Source organism: Microtus ochrogaster, linkage group LG4 (genome assembly GCF_000317375.1).
Source record: "Microtus ochrogaster isolate Prairie Vole_2 linkage group LG4, MicOch1.0, whole genome shotgun sequence".
NCBI lineage: Eukaryota > Metazoa > Chordata > Mammalia > Rodentia > Cricetidae > Microtus > Microtus ochrogaster.
In genome coordinates this window covers 23,588,799-23,604,479 of record NC_022030.1, presented here as the reverse complement: position 1 = coordinate 23,604,479, position 15,681 = coordinate 23,588,799, and the positions used below count along the sequence as shown (strand labels likewise).

The window sequence follows — 15,681 nt, the reverse complement described above, 5'->3', positions numbered from 1 at the left end:
CTGGAGGAATACACATCGAAAGCACAAGGTAATACTACACAAGGTTCCAGTCTTTCACTGAATTGGCTAAAACACTGTCACTAGTCCCATTCCCTACTTGTCCAGTAAACCCAGGGCATCATGGATGCTAGACCCACTGAAACAGAGAGGCTTCAGAGCAACTCATCTTTCATACACGACTGTAGTGGTATAAATAGTGCGTTCATTTTGGAGAACTGTCATTTTCTAATACCGACAAACACGAACCTAAGCTGTGACAGTAAACACCCGAGAGAAAAAAAGAAAAAGCAGATTCACAGTTAAGGTTTCCATGTCCATAGGTTTTATTCACAATACCCCAACTGTAAACAATCCAAACACTAAGTACAAGAGAACACATTTGTACAGTTACACTACTCGTTAAAAATTACTACTAGTTACTGATATACGAAACACATATGAATTCCAAAATCTGCTTATGAAGGAAGGCAGACACAAGGTATATGGTACATGAGTTCACTTCCACAAAGTTTGAGACTAGGTAGGACCAACACGGAGTGAAGGCAAGCAGCCCATGGGTTGGGGAGACAGCATGGACTGAGGACTTTCTGGGGCGATGACCTTTTGTGTTGGTTTGGGTACTTGTGACAAGGAGCTATCAGGCTGCTTACTTAGGTCTGGATTGTTTAAAAAGTTCGATCTAAATCATAAGCATTTTTTGACGAACGTAAAGATGGATGTGTGGTGACTATTAACCTGTGAACCTATCCTAGGTATGTAACATCATTCTAAAAAGCGAGGAATTGGCTACATAGAGGCTTTCTCTGGTACTAGTTGAAGATCTGGATAGAGCAACCGCTTTTAAGAAATGTATTTAAATAAATGAGACAAATGTGCTTTCTTAGGTTTGCATGTAATAACACTGATTTCCAATGTGAGCAAAGACTGCCTGTCTTTAGGGAAAAAAAATGTCACTTTTTTCTGACAAAAGTATGTCTCATGATCAAAAATTGCGATACTGCCCATACTGTATCTGTTTACTTGCAAGAGAAACCTGGCCAATCTTCCAGCTGTACCTGCTACTTTTGTGCTAATACTTAAACATCTACAGTTAGAGCAGCTTGAGTTAATGGAACTGTTTACTTTGTATGGCTGAGTTTATGAACGCTAGTTTTCATGACTGAACAGATTCTGGTGACTTTAAACTCCCTCTTAAATACAAACAAGACTACCAAGAAGCCACCAAGATAATGAATTAAAAGAAACTTTAAGCTGGCATGGTGGCACACACCTTTTAATCCTCACAGTTGGGAGACAGATTTCTGAGTTTGAGGTTAGCATGGTCTACATAGCAAGTACCAGGCCAGCCAAGGGTACTGAGACCCTGTCTCAAAGGCAAAACAAAACAATGAAATTTTAACCATTAAACTTCACACACATCCCTAAAGATTATTATTTTTGACTTCTTCCCTTGTTTGAAGCATTTACTTATTTTATTTTGTTTTGAGACAGGGTCTAGTGATGGTCCATTCTGGCACTGAGCTCTCAGTCTCCTAAATGCTGGAATTACAGGTATGAACCATCTGCCTGGTGAAAAAGAGTTTTGTTTTTTTGAATGGTGAAATGTTTCCCTTAACTAGTCAACAGCCTTGGTGTAAAATTGTGGGAGTTTACATGCGAGAGCGGTAGATAGAGGTAGAGTTGCAGACATTGCTGACCTTCTGAAAAAGAAAGGAAACTGTTTCACCCTGCGCTGCATTCTGGACCTCTAGAAAGCCAAGTGCCACTCAGATGAGGTGCACGGGGCTTTGGGAACTGCGCAGTTCATTTGGGAGACCTCTCCTTACTCAGTTGACTTGAATGGGATTGTTTTCACAAGATGAGCGTTTCTGCAATCTTGCTGGAGGCCCAAGTAAACACTGGTGTTCCACTTAATTATACAGGAGTAGAACATAAGTAAAAAAACACTTAGCACACATTTCACTCTTATTTTTCTATAAAAATATAACTCTTTATTAAATAACATGCACAAATATTAACTAGTCATTTATTAAACAGATATGATTTAGAACAAGACTTAAATACAAATCCTTAGGTACAATTGAATATCTTGTTCATGATGTTTGAATAGTTTAAAAAGAATCACTGATTAAATTCAGCATCCTTATTTTTCTTTGAGAACCCAAATATTCTTAGGCATATACTCCATTCTGAGATTTTTTTTTCCTCTAGTATTTTAGACCTTCAGAAAGTCTCTAACATCAAGTCCTAACTATGTACTAACTCACACATATACTACGAAGTGCAGTAACTTAGCTATCCTGACGGCCTACAGAGGAAGTGAGTAGTAGCGGAATTGTAGCAGAGGCTCCAGCTGTTTGAGCTACGTGAAAGAGTGAGCACTGTGTGTGTGTGTGTGGGGGGGGACTGGAAAGCTGGGCTGACTGAGGACTGCACCTGCCGGACCCTGCTTAAGTGAAGCTCTCCCCTCCTCCCCCAACAGCTTGTTCTGTTTGGTCAGTATCACTTCTGGTACCTTCTCCCCAAGATGAACCACCAGAAAAAACGCTCTACAGATCTACTCTTCTCTTGCTCTCTCTTGAACGTTTAATAATCCTATTTCCTTTTTTAATTTGCCACACGAGCTCATCAAATTTCCTTCCTAGGATAAAGAATAAACAAAGTTTGCATTAAGTTGTTTTTGTATTAAAAAGTATTGCTTTTATAAATTATCTTCCAATGTTCCCAGCCTTAAGAAGCATAACTTCAGCAAAAAACAGTGCTTCAAAGTCTACCCTGCCTTTCTGGCCCCATTGACTGAATGAAAAGGCCAAAGTCATTCATCTAAATTTCTAAGGAAAATGACACCCAACCTCATCAAATCCTCACACTGTGTATTTTTCACATGTGCTGCTTTATTGCGCATGCCAGTACAGTAAGAGTGAAAATATAAATTGATGTAAAAATCCCTAAGCTTAATATGAACCTTTGCACAGAAAAACCAAATAATTTTTTTTTTCTAGCTGGGATTTTCAACTTGTGAGCTGAATTTAAGCCATTTAATTCATATTTTTTTAACCTTTCCTTATCAAAATAGGAAATATCCAGTATTACGTTATAATTCAAGACAGTATTGTAGCAGGGTTCATAAATGTTTATCCTATTTACTTATGATTTTAGATTAATCTAACTTTCCTTTCCAAATGCTTCACAAGTTAAGCAGCAGGTTTTATCTGAAGTTTTCCTGAATATCTAGTCTACATTGTGTCATAGGATAAATTGTTCTACGGATATTGCTCATTATTTTACTATAAAGGCATACCAAATCATATTTCAATTATGAAAATTTGCAAATTACACATTTTGCATCTTGATACAAGGAAAAATACAACATAGTAATAAAATCTTTATGAACATTTCAGGGACTGGAATATTCCTAAGTCTTTTACTTATTTTGACTACTAAGATATCTTAGTTTGATTTGAGCATTCAACTTTTATTTTAAAAGTGCAAAGGCTATTAAGCTTAAAAGATTAAATTTAAGCAATATAAGAAAGTTTACAATGATTTAACATGACCAATAAAATTTATTAAACATATTTACATATATTCACAGGTTCTTTCATAGTTGAGTATTAAAATAGACATTTACAATTTCAGAACTTCCATTCCAAGGCATTGGTTGTTGTTCTGGGGGAAATAGGCTTCTCCAGTGAGTTGAAGAACCAGCGCTTCTTTGATGACTAATTCTGACCAGTGTGTCCCACACAGAAAGTCCCCGGTTCTCTTGCAGGAAACTGGGATGAGAAGTCTCACACTGTCTCAGGCGTCAGTTACAGAAAGTTAAATTACAGAAAGCATGCGACACAACTAAGCCACCATCTTGAGAGTACGGGATGGACACAAGCTAACTCAACACATGCATGCCCTATTTAAAGGTTCGTTATCTGAGCACACTCCTACTACACTCTAAGAGCTACAGCTTTGGTCCAACAGAACAAACAGTTTTACAGTCAGCTCTTTGTACACGCTTTGAGGGCCAGTCCTTTGTATACACTGACCATTAATTACAAGATGTACAATATGTATAAAATAAGTTATTAAAAAGGAAGACAATATTAAAACTTTCAAAAAAGAAAACTGTACAATTAATTTACAGATAAAATAAACTGAAGAATTTTGTGCCGAGATTTTCTTCCACATTAGAAACTGTTTGGTAGGAACTGGATCTTTGCGTTTACTCACATACTTTTAATGATGCTAGCAAGAGATCTGAGTACTTGTGGTTGGCTATCTTGTTACTTGGAGTGCTAACAACTTCCAGCGCTGTTAACAGATTTTCTCAACCTTTTAAAGATCTACTCAGTTTGCCAACATGTTCTAATGCAATAGTTACCTTTGATCAATATAAATAATAGTTTTCTATTAGAAACTGTATTTGGACCTAAGATCCAAAATATTTTTCTTTATTTTTATAAAATGACAGTGCTCACTACATAACCAACTTTAGTTAACATCACTAACAAGTGTAAAGGCATATTTTCAGGTTTTTCTTAAAAGGCAGTATTCCACAGTATAACACTTGTATCATTAGTTTAAAGCGATACCAACACAAGTACCAAATGCTATATAGGAGTCAATTCAAAATCATCATTAACATCAACAAGGGGAACATAAAATTCCTGGATCTCATAAATACTGATCGACTTATAGGTGGCGGGATCGAGTTCCTGAAGTTTGAGCTGCCATTCTAGTCTCTGGACGGCATTTAAAGCTGCAGCTTCGTGTTGCTGCCTCATTAAAAGACAGGTCTATTTAAAAGAAGAGAGGAATTGATTTATCTGTTACATTTGCTATTTCAAATATATTTGAATATTAAACATATTTACAAACATTCACAGGTATTTCATAGTTGAGTATTAAAACAGACATTTACAATCTCAGAACTCCTATTCAGAGGCACTGGTTGTTGTTCTGGGGGAAACAGGCTTCTGCAGTGAATGAAGAACCAGTGCTTCTTGATGACTGATCCTAACCAGTGTGTCCCTCACAAAAGCCCCCGGTTCTCCTGCAGGAATCTCATCCAGTTTTGTGAGGAGCAAGACAGATACATAACGGGTGAGAAACAGTTCACACGATAAGCCTCCTCTGTCCTGTCACACCAGCATGCCCCACTTCTTGGTCTCTTGCTTCATTGTTATCTTTTTAATTTGGGCTTGCTAATATGTTTTAAAATTATAAGATTTTGAATTACTGAAAGAGTTGTAAAATCTATACAGAAATGCTGTAAATTTCAAGTCAATTTGGTGAGGGGTGGAGAGGAGTGGAACAGAATCTTGTATGTAGTCCAGGCTGGCTTCAAACTTGTAGACTCAGTATTCCACACAGCTAGGGTTACAAATGTGCACCACTATGCACACTTGTTTACCGTTCTGTTCTTATGTGAGGGCTACAACCAGACAGATGTATTGGATGACGAGTACAAAGAAACACAAAATACTGTTTCTGTGCTGCTTTGATTCTTTATATCAAGTAGTTCAGTTTTTTTTGAAGTAATCTTTATTTATTCATTTAATTTTTATGTGTGCTGGCATCTGGCCTGTATGTATATCTGTGTGAGGGAATCAGATCCACTGGAACTTGAGTCATAGACAGGTGTGAGCTGCCATGTGGGTACTGGAAATTGAACCTGGGTCTTCTCGAAGAGCGGCCAGTGCACTTTATCGCTGAGACAGCTCACTAGCCTAGTAGTCTTTTTCTAAAAGATTTATTTTTAATTATGGATAGGTGTCTCTGGATGGGTATGTGCAGGTGAGTAAAGGTGCCTAGAGGCATCAGATCCCCCTGAAACTGGACTTCAGGTGGTTGTGAGTTAACTGTACAGGAAGTAGGAATTGAATTTAAGTCCTCTCCAAAAACAGTATGCACTCTGCCACTGAGCCATCTCTCCAGCTCTATTACATTAGTTCTTAAAATGGGCTTGTAGATTTTATTTCCTATTTTCCAGCTGTGATTCACAGTAAATATTTATAATTAAGCAATGTTTCTTTTCTAATTATTTCTCACTAGTGGTGACTTCTAAGGACAGGGAAACATTAATTTACTGTGTATGGGTGTTTTGTCTGCACATATGTATGTGTGCCTAGTGCCTGGAGAGGCAAGAAGGTAAAAGAGGGCACTGGACCCCTGGAGCTTCAGATCGTGTGAGCTACTAGAGGGTGCCAGTCCCTGTAAGAGCAGTGAGTGCTCTGAACTGCCTAGCGCTGCTGCAGCCCCAAGGTAAGCGCCCATTTCATCCCTTTAAAGGGAGCAGCTCAGCTGGTAGAGCACTGGCAGGGCAAACACTTGAGGGCGACCTCCAGACAAACACCTGGTATGGTGCTGCACGCCTATAATCCCGGACTCTGAGCTGAACTCCCACTCAAGTTCAAAGCCAGTCTGGGACACACGAGAACAAAGACAACTTGCATGTAAACACACCTACCTTTAGTTTGTCAAACTTGTCATCCACATCTTGTAACCAGGACATGAACTGTCTTGCATTAAATCGATCTCTCACAGAAGTTTTACTGTCATCAGACTAAAAAAGAATGTTACATGTAGTACAATGCTTTCTCTAAAAAAAAAAAAACTTATAATATCCCATTTATTATGAATGCTTCAATTTTACTGATAGGAATGTATTTCTAAAAGGAAAACATAATAAAGCTGTTCTTTCCATACCAAATAGAAAGGGCACTCACAGAATCCTGAAGATGCAATGTTTGTTATGAAGTAAAGGCATGGTATAGGGAGTGCTGTGCCTGCTATATCTTTGTTAAAGTTTATCATACAGAGGAAGAAGTGATCATGTGGGAGACACCTGCCGTCAGAGGTAGTATTTCTTCCAGGATGGATCTTTTTAAGGGTTCTTAAAATCAGGCCTGTGAGATGGCTCAAGGGTAAAGGCACTTGCCATACAAGCCTTCCTGATTCACTCAAAAGAGACAATGAGAACCAACTCCACCTTTGTCCTTTGACCTCCATACACACATGCTGAGTGCCCAAATATGCATCATGTACACACAAAATTAAAGTAAAAAGATTCTCAGTATCAGTTTTGAAATGAAGATATATTTAAATTTCAGCTCTGTACCTTTTTGTGTGACTTTGAACTAATTTTACACTTTCAGTTTCCTATGGCATATATTGAAGAGCACCTCTCAAGTATATTTTAAGGAATAAAAGTGGCTGGGAGGTGGTGGCACATGCCTTTAATTCCAGCACTCACAAGGCAGAGGCAGGCAAATCTCTGTGAGTGAAATACTAGCCTGGTCTACAAGAGCTAGTGCAAAGAAAGGTTCCAAAGCTACTACAAAGAAACCCTGTCTCACAAACCCCAAAAAGAAAACAAATAACAAAAAACAAAACAAAACAACAGAAAAAAAGAATAAAAAGTGGCTCAATGTTTATGCACACACAAAGTACTCATATGACTGGCATTCTACAAATGTGGTCAAGATTAACATTTGTTAACGTTAATGTTAGCCTCATATTCACCAACTCATATTCTCATCAACTGCATTTCCTCCGTGGTCTCAAGGACAGTCTGGCCACTTTAAAGCTTATTGCTTAATATTACAAGTTTCTTGTGAAAAGGGTAAGCTAAAAGATGAACTAACCCTACCAAAGCAGAGGTTCTTCAGAGGCCATCTGACAGTAAATCAGTCTGCTACGACAACCTACCTAAAGTCATCAGTAAACAGGCTTTCTGGACTCAGCTCTTACAACTAAGAACTGTTACGGATGCGCATCCTTGTCAAGAGAATAAGCCTCGAATCCTGGTATTTCATCAAGCTTAACATTTTAACTTAAAATCTGGTGTTCTGGTTCATTAGGAAGATTCAGGGCAAGGTATAACAGAATTATTACCAAAATCCCCTTTCCATTAATCACTTATATTATTTATTTTTAGGAGAGATTAGAGAAAGTTGGGTGGCTATCTAAGAAAAGTGAATAGCATCAAAAGCAGTAATTTTTTCATCTTAATCTGAAAGCATCCACCTTCCAGAAGATGTCCAGGACTTTTAGTCCTGTAACTATTAGAGAGACTGGCTCAGTTTTGTTTCACCTCTGATTCTGAGATCATTTTGAGCTTCCTGAGGAATTCACTCATTTTTTAAATTCTTGGGTAAACTAAGTCAAGTGACTTAACCCCAGTTGAGGCCACAGGACCCATGGTAGGAAAGGACTCCTACAAGTTGACTCTGCCCTTCACACACATACTGTGGCATGCAGGTGTGCACATGCACGGCAAATAAAACGTACTAATAAAAATATACAATCTTTTCACTTGGGTTTTTAAGACTAGCTAGTGTTATGTAGTCTAGCTTAGCCTCAAATGTGACCCTCTTGCCCAAGAATATACCATAACAGGCTGAAACTTTTTTTTTTTTTTTAACCCATCAGAGGCTAGGCATTCCTCAGCACGCCACAGGGTGTGTGTGAAGGTCAGCAGACAACTTGTAGGAATTGGGTCTCTGCCTCCACGTGGGTCCTGCTGATCAGACTCAGTTGAGACGAAGTCTCTGTGAGCTGATGTGCGTGTGCTCATCTTGCTGAAGCACCAGGAGCCTAGACATGTGCTACCGTGTCTGGTTTTATATGGGTTCCAGCGATTCAAACTCAGAGCCTCATACTTGCAAGGTAAGCACTTTACCTATTGAGTCATCTTTTTAACCCTTCATTTTGGTTAAGCAAATAGAGTTTGCAGCCTCTTAAGTTCTGGGATGAGGCCTGAGCACCCATGCCCATGGATGCCGGGTTTTATAACAACCCACAATATAGAGGAACAGCTGCTCCAGGAATACTTTTGAGAATTGCATTTCTTCTTTGACTTTAATCCAAGTTTCTTCTACCAAGGCAGATCTAAAAACAGGCATGTTATAGTTCTTGAAAGCACTATGTATCAGCTAGCGCTTTACCTGTGAGTCCAAGGGCACATTGTACACTTCCGCGTCCAGTAAGACCGTGCAAGCACTAAACGGCAGCGTTTGATTTGCCAGTGTTCTCGCAGCTCTGTAATGAACTCGCAGAACTTCTTGTTCATTGGATACAATAAGTTTTTCCTAATTGAACACAGAGTAATTAAAAATATTTATAAAGTTATTTGTGAAATTAGATAAAGTCACTTCAGCTACACTAAACAATCTTAATCGGAGTACTATTTCTCAAGCAGGAAGCTTGAGAAATTTAAAAATTCCTAGGGAGCCGGGCGGTGGTGGCGCACGCCTTTAATCCCAGCACTCAGGAGGCAGAGACAGGCAGATCTCTGTGAGTTCGAGACCAGCCTGGTCTACAGAGCTAGTTCCAGGACAGGCTCCAAAGCCACAGAGAAACCCTGTCTCGAAAAACAAAAAAAAAAAAAAAAAAAATTCCTAGGGGTTCTAAAAAAAATCTTCCCTCTCCAAAATTGGCAATTTCTTTCTTAAAATACTTTTTTAAAGTGTATGGATGAGGCTGGAGAGATTGCTCAGTGGTTAAGAGCTCTGGCTGATCTTGTAGAGGACTTGGGTTTAGTTCTCAGCAACCACATGTAGGCTCACAACTGTCCAGTTTCAGGGGACTGAACATACTCTTCTAATCTCAAGACATCAGGCATGCACGTGATGCACAGACATACATGCCAGCAAAGCCCTCATACATACAATAAAAATAATAAATAAATCCACATTTTACTCCAGACAATTTTCATCAAACCAGAAAGAAATCTCGTATTATTAGCAGTATTCTTTTTTATATCTTCTGGCTATTAGTAATCTACCTTTTGTCCCTAGGAGTTTACTTGTTTTGCAAATTCACTTATTTGTAAATAAAATCATACACTATGTGGTCTTTTGTGACCAACTTTCCTTAGTGTCTTATATTTTCAAGGCTCACCACACTGTAGTGTAGATATCTATCTTTTTGCTATTGACAAATCATATTCTACTGGAGACATATATTTTATGTATGCCATTCATCAATTGATCACTTGGATTTGAAGGGTGACAGACTATGCTAGTTTGGCATAATGATTATCTTGAGCTGAAGTTTAAAAACAACTAGGACAAGGGCCCTCTGAGGCAATGAAGCTCCCAAGTACAAGATGTCCTCTACACATCAGGAGGAAAGGAACAGGCGGCGGGGAGGGTTGAGAGAAGGTCTGTGGAGCCCTGGCTGCCCTGGAACTTTTTCTGTAGACCAGGCTGGCCCTGAACTCAGAGTTCCATCTGCCTCTGCCCCCTGAGTGCTGGGATTAAGGGTGTGCACCACCACCACCCAGCACAAAGGAACATTCTTACCACCAGAAGCAGGGAGGTAAAGTCAAGAGAACCTTCTGAAATGAAATAACCTTTATCTTCCCTTTGCTTTCTTAGGGTTCTCTGTTTAACCTAACATAAAAGCATCAGGATTTTACCACTTCTTTGGATCTTCATTTCCTCATAAGGACTTCCTGTTAAGGAAAACTTACAATCATAACGTATAAGCATTTTGTTGGTCTGCCTTATGACTCTCTAACTCTCAGGTCCAGACAGAGTGCTATAACAGGTCTGAGATAATGCTTTGCTTTCTTTGGGTTAATATGAAAATTTGTTCTGAGTATTTATACTTAAGTTTCTGTCTGTCCTGGACATGTATTTTTATCTTTTTATGAGGTAATAACTAGGAGTGAAACTGCTGGGTCATAAGTCTTTTAACTGTCGAGGAACAGCCAGACTGTCGCAGTAGCGGCTGATATCATTTTTACATCCTGACCAATAATGTATGATTCCAATTTCCTTATGCATTTCTTGGTGTATTCTATTATGCTATTTATTATAGTCATCCTAACAGATGTTTGCATTTCCTTGTGATGTCTGCTCTCTCTCTTTCAGAATTTTATTTTTCTGTGTGTGAGTATTTGCCCTCATACACAGTGTGTTTGTGTACTACACCGCGTGCCTGTGCTTACAGAAGCCAGAAGAGGCACTGGGTCTCTTGAAATTGCAGTTACAGGTGACTGTGAGCTTCAATATGTGTGCTGAAAATCAAACCCAGGTCCTCTGGAAGAGCAGGGAGTGCTCTTAACTGCTGAGCCACCTCTCCAGCTGAAGCTTAATTTTTTTAAAATATTTATTTATTTATTATGTATACAATATTCTGTCTGTCTGTATGCCTGAAGGCCAGAAGAGGGCGCCAGACCTCTTTACAGATGATTGTGAGCCACCATGTGGTTGCTGGGAATTGAACTAAGGACCTTTGGAAGAGCAGGCAATGCTCTCAACCACTGAGCCATCTCTCCAGCCCTGAAGCTTAATTTTTACAATTCTGTAATATTATTTACAGAAACAAACACACTCCTCTTTAATGAGTTAAGTGTCCCAAACTTCCAGTTATGGATGGTCTGAGTCTTATTAATCTTTGTATTTAGCAGATGGAACCACAGATGTCCATTTGTAGATTGCAACCCATCCTGAGTCTGTTACAGGCTTTTATTACTTGGTCACCATAAACTATTACCTTCAGTGTCAACAAGAACAGCTCTGAGACCTGTGCTAGCAAGAATGACCAGCAAACAGTGCCTTGTGAGGACAGGCCGGGAGCACGGACACTCGGCTTCCTCTGTGCAGGGAGAAGGATGTACAAGACACTGTCACCGGGTTCAGCCTGTGTCAGTGCTTTGCTCTCCCTTCTTGCTTCTCTTTGCAATCACATGAACTTTACTCACTTAAAAACATAGTCTAAGAACTCGTTACAAGTTCCCTAATTGGCTCAAAGTACAAAAAAGGTTAAGAGCCTCTGCCATGGGGAACCCACTGCATATAAATCAAACACAAGCATTTGCATATTTCTGTGAAATATAGTTGACATCTTTTAGAGGCCATATAACTTTACCACAAGCTTAAGGGGATATGGATATATTTATGTTTTCTTTTGAGATATGGTCCCTCTGTAGATCTGGCTGTTCTGGATCTTCCTATGTAGACCAGGCTGGCTTCGAACTCACAAAGATCCACCTGCCTGTTTCCCTCTGGAGTTCTGGAATTAAAGGCATGTGCCACCACATCTGGCTTGAGGGGATATACTTTGTAAATCCATGTAAAATGACTTCCATGATTTCTAGCAATAGGGTTAATTTTATGTAAATGTTTTGCTTGCATATTATGTATGTGTACCACATGTGTGCCTGGTGCCTGTGGAAAACTAGAAGGTGGCTTTGGATCCTCCGGAACAAGAGTTAGATGGTTGTGAGCCAATATATGGATATTTGGATTTGAACCCTTGTGATCTAAAAGAATAGCAATAATTTTCTTAACTACTGGACCATCCCTCCAGCACCAGTTTGCCACTTTTTTTTTTTTTAAAAATTCTTTCATGTCAAGACTAACTACCAGCCAGGCAGTGGCAGTGCACACTTTTAATCCCAGCATTCAGGAGGCAGAGGCAGACAGATCTCTATGAGTTCTAGATCAGCCTGGTATACACAGTGAGTTCCAGGAAAACAAAGAGCAACCCTATCTCAAAAAACCAAACCAAACAAACTACTGAAAATTAGATACTAAGGCATACCAAAAAGATGAGTAGATATAGCCTCTCCCATTAGCCTTGAAGTGACTGGTATGGCCAAAAGCACTCAAAAACTTAGAATTCTAAATGTTCTACTAGAAACTGACTATTTGAATACTACAAATTTAACAAATGATGTATCACAGAGATTTTAGATATAAAAACATACTTCAGCATGAGTTGTAATAAGGAAGCAACTATCCTAAGACAGGTGTCAAACTCTCCCTTCAATTAGATGAGCATATGAGAAGAAAATCACAGCATTTCCCCAAAGGGTAGTAAATGGGTGATATCCACCAATGAAAAGTTACAGGTCATTTTTACATACATTTATATACGAGGGCGCCTTACCCGTTCGATACTATGTTGCAAACGCAGTTTCATTCTTACTACTTCCTGTTGCCGAAAGAGCTCTTTAAGTGGATCTGACAGCGAAGGTGGTGGTGTAATCTAATTAGAAAGCACATAGAAACTATTAAGTTTTTTATCTACAATTAAACTTTCAGTGTGTAACTTAAAACCTGACATTTCATGAATTAAACAATACAGTCTGTGATGGATAATCTTGTCAATTTGATTAGACTGAGAATCCTAGAGGATTAGTAAGGAATAATTGTAAGTGTCAATCAGATATGCATAGAAACAACTGTTTTAGTTTTCGTCTCTTTTGCTGTGACAAAACACTGACCAAAAGCAACCTAGGGAGGGAAGGGTTTATTTGGCGTATGGGTTACAGTTCCCTGAGGGAAGTCAAGGCAAGAACTCAAGATAGGAGCTAGAAGCAGAAACCAATGGATGCATGCTGCTTACTGGCTTGCTTAGCTATTTTTCTTATACAGGCAAGGCCCACATGACTAAGGAGAGTACCACTGAGTGGGCTGAACCCTCCTCCATCAATTACCAATCAAGAAATGCCCAATATGCCCACAAGCCAATCTGAGGGAGGAGACTCTTCATTTGGGGTTCCTTCTTTCCAGGTTGATCAACTTGACAACAGAAGCTTTCTAAGACAATTAGGTTATGAGGGCTCTGCCCTAATCAACACTTCAACCAAACTCCAGCCTGTTTGAAACAAAATCTGAATAAACTACTGAAAGGTGGCAGGACTATAAAAAGAGACCTGGGAGTGGAGGTGGAGTATCCTCCAGTTCCCTTTCCTGGATGCCATGAAGTGATGAGTCTCTGCCACATGCACCCATTAACATGATTTCTGCCTAAAGCAATGGATTCAGAAAATGCTGAACTGAAACGCAGAATCCTTGAGGCAAACTAAATACTGTCAGCTTATTTGGCACAGCGAGTCCTTCTGATGAAAAGCCATTATACAACTGAGTAAGACTTTTCAGTCAGTTCCAATTGTCTAAAACCTAGCAGGACATTCCATTATGTTTATATTTTTTGATATTTAGGCCACTGCAAAATTTCAAAGAGCAAAACATTAGGACTAAAAAGTTAATTACTGCAGAGCTATTTTAGAGCATCAGTTAGTGCTCCCAGACAGGAAGAGATGAGGGTCACAGAAACAAAAAAGCTGGTACAAAAACTTTGAGACAACAGCAGTGCTTCAGTTTAATAGGCAAAGCCTCTTTGTAGACTTGATAAGAATAAAACAGAAAAAAAACCTCGGTGTTAATGAACTCTCTCATGAAAAAGTAGACAAAACTATGTAATAAACTTTCTATTTATTTATTTATACATACATACATATATACATACATACATACATACATACATACATACATACATACATACAGTATCCTGCCTGTAGGCCAGTCAAGGGCATCAGATCTCATTACAGATGGTTGTGAGCCACCACATGGTTGCTGGGAATTGAACTCAGGACCTCTGGAAGAGCAGTCAGTGCTCTTAACTGCTGAGCCATCTCTGCGGCCCGAACTTTCTTAATTGTATACAACATCCCACATAACTTTGTGTGTAATCATTCAAAAGTTATCAGTTCATTTCTAACTTGGAATTACAATGGATTATGCTTTCTGATTAATTCCAGAGGAAGTTGGCAATTTACTATTAATGTAGATAGGCCAGTCTGGCAACAATCTTTGACCCTGAATATTCTCTCTACTTAAGGTATCTGTGTTTTCCTTTTCATATCCTTGTTATGACTACTACTGGCCTACTAGGGAAAGGTAAGTTAGTTATCTCCTACCATGTTATAGTCTGTTGACTCCATCAGAAGACAGGACATCAAATTCCTATGGTGGTGCTACAATGATCACAAGAGAACATTGAGAAAAGTTCTTTCCAAAAAAAAAATCAAAGCTAGATTTGTAAAGACTTTGTATTTCTAAGACTGAGTGTATTTCTAAGCACGCAGGAATTCTGAGGAGCCAAACACGTATAAGACATCATCACAAGGTCTCAACAGAACAGTGTGGACATCTATAAGGCAACAGCTTATTTGGGATAATTGTTCAGGCCTCTAACTGTAAAACCACATTAATTTTTTTGTGTCTGTGAGTTGTTTTAAGTTTAAAGAAATGAGGTTTGTGCTATTGTTTTAATACTACCATCTCTTGTAGGTATGCAGTTGTCTCAAAGAACACAGAGGAAGACCACTCAGTTAAAACCGGGGCTGCCGGTTCTTTGAGAGGACAGTATGTGAGCATTCTGAAGGAAGAGCTAATTACATAGATGAATGGTGGAGAAAGATAATCAGAAGAGAAGTGGAGTTAACCACTTAAAACTACACAAAACTACTGGTGTGAAGTCAAATTTAGGTATCTAATTTGTGACTGCTAAGTGGGCACTTGTTTCACTACACAGCTTTGTACTCCATTGCTTTAATAATTCTCATTAAAGGCAAAAATCCATACTATAACCAATTTCTATCTACCATCCAATTTCTATCATCTGTCTCTCTTAAAGAAGTATTTGAAACAATTCTAATTTAATGAAGTCTCTCTGCATTCTGTCACGGGAATCAGACTTGTACTATACCATTTCTTAGGAGTGAGGTGTCAAAGAGTTTAAGAACTAACTAACTGGGGCCGGGCAATGGTGGCACACGCCTTTAATCCCAGCACTCGGGAGGCAGAGGCAGGTGGATCTCTGTGAGTTTGAGACCAGCCTGGTCTACAGAAAAACAAAAACCTAAAGCTAAGAAAAGAAGACAGA

The 15,681-nt window shown here is 39.0% G+C and overlaps 1 protein-coding gene across 4 annotated transcripts in view; it reads right to left on the bottom strand.

The window, feature by feature from the left end:
• Positions 1-287: 287 nt before the first annotated feature.
• Ankrd12 (ankyrin repeat domain 12) overlaps positions 288-15,681 on the bottom strand; it is a 100,464-nt gene continuing 85,070 nt past the window's right edge. For 3 of the 4 annotated variants that reach the window (XM_026786092.1, XM_013351594.2, XM_026786091.1), the window contains 4 exons: positions 12,898-12,996; positions 8,943-9,086; positions 6,464-6,559; positions 289-4,790 (listed from right to left, as the gene is read on the bottom strand). In XM_026786092.1, coding sequence (XP_026641893.1) covers positions 4,605-4,790; positions 6,464-6,559; positions 8,943-9,086; positions 12,898-12,996 — 525 coding nt within the window. In that variant the 3' untranslated portion in view covers positions 289-4,604. Of the gene's footprint in view, positions 4,791-6,463; positions 6,560-8,942; positions 9,087-12,897; positions 12,997-15,681 lie in introns of all 4 variants that reach the window. The other variant, XM_013351595.2, reaches the window with a different exon arrangement.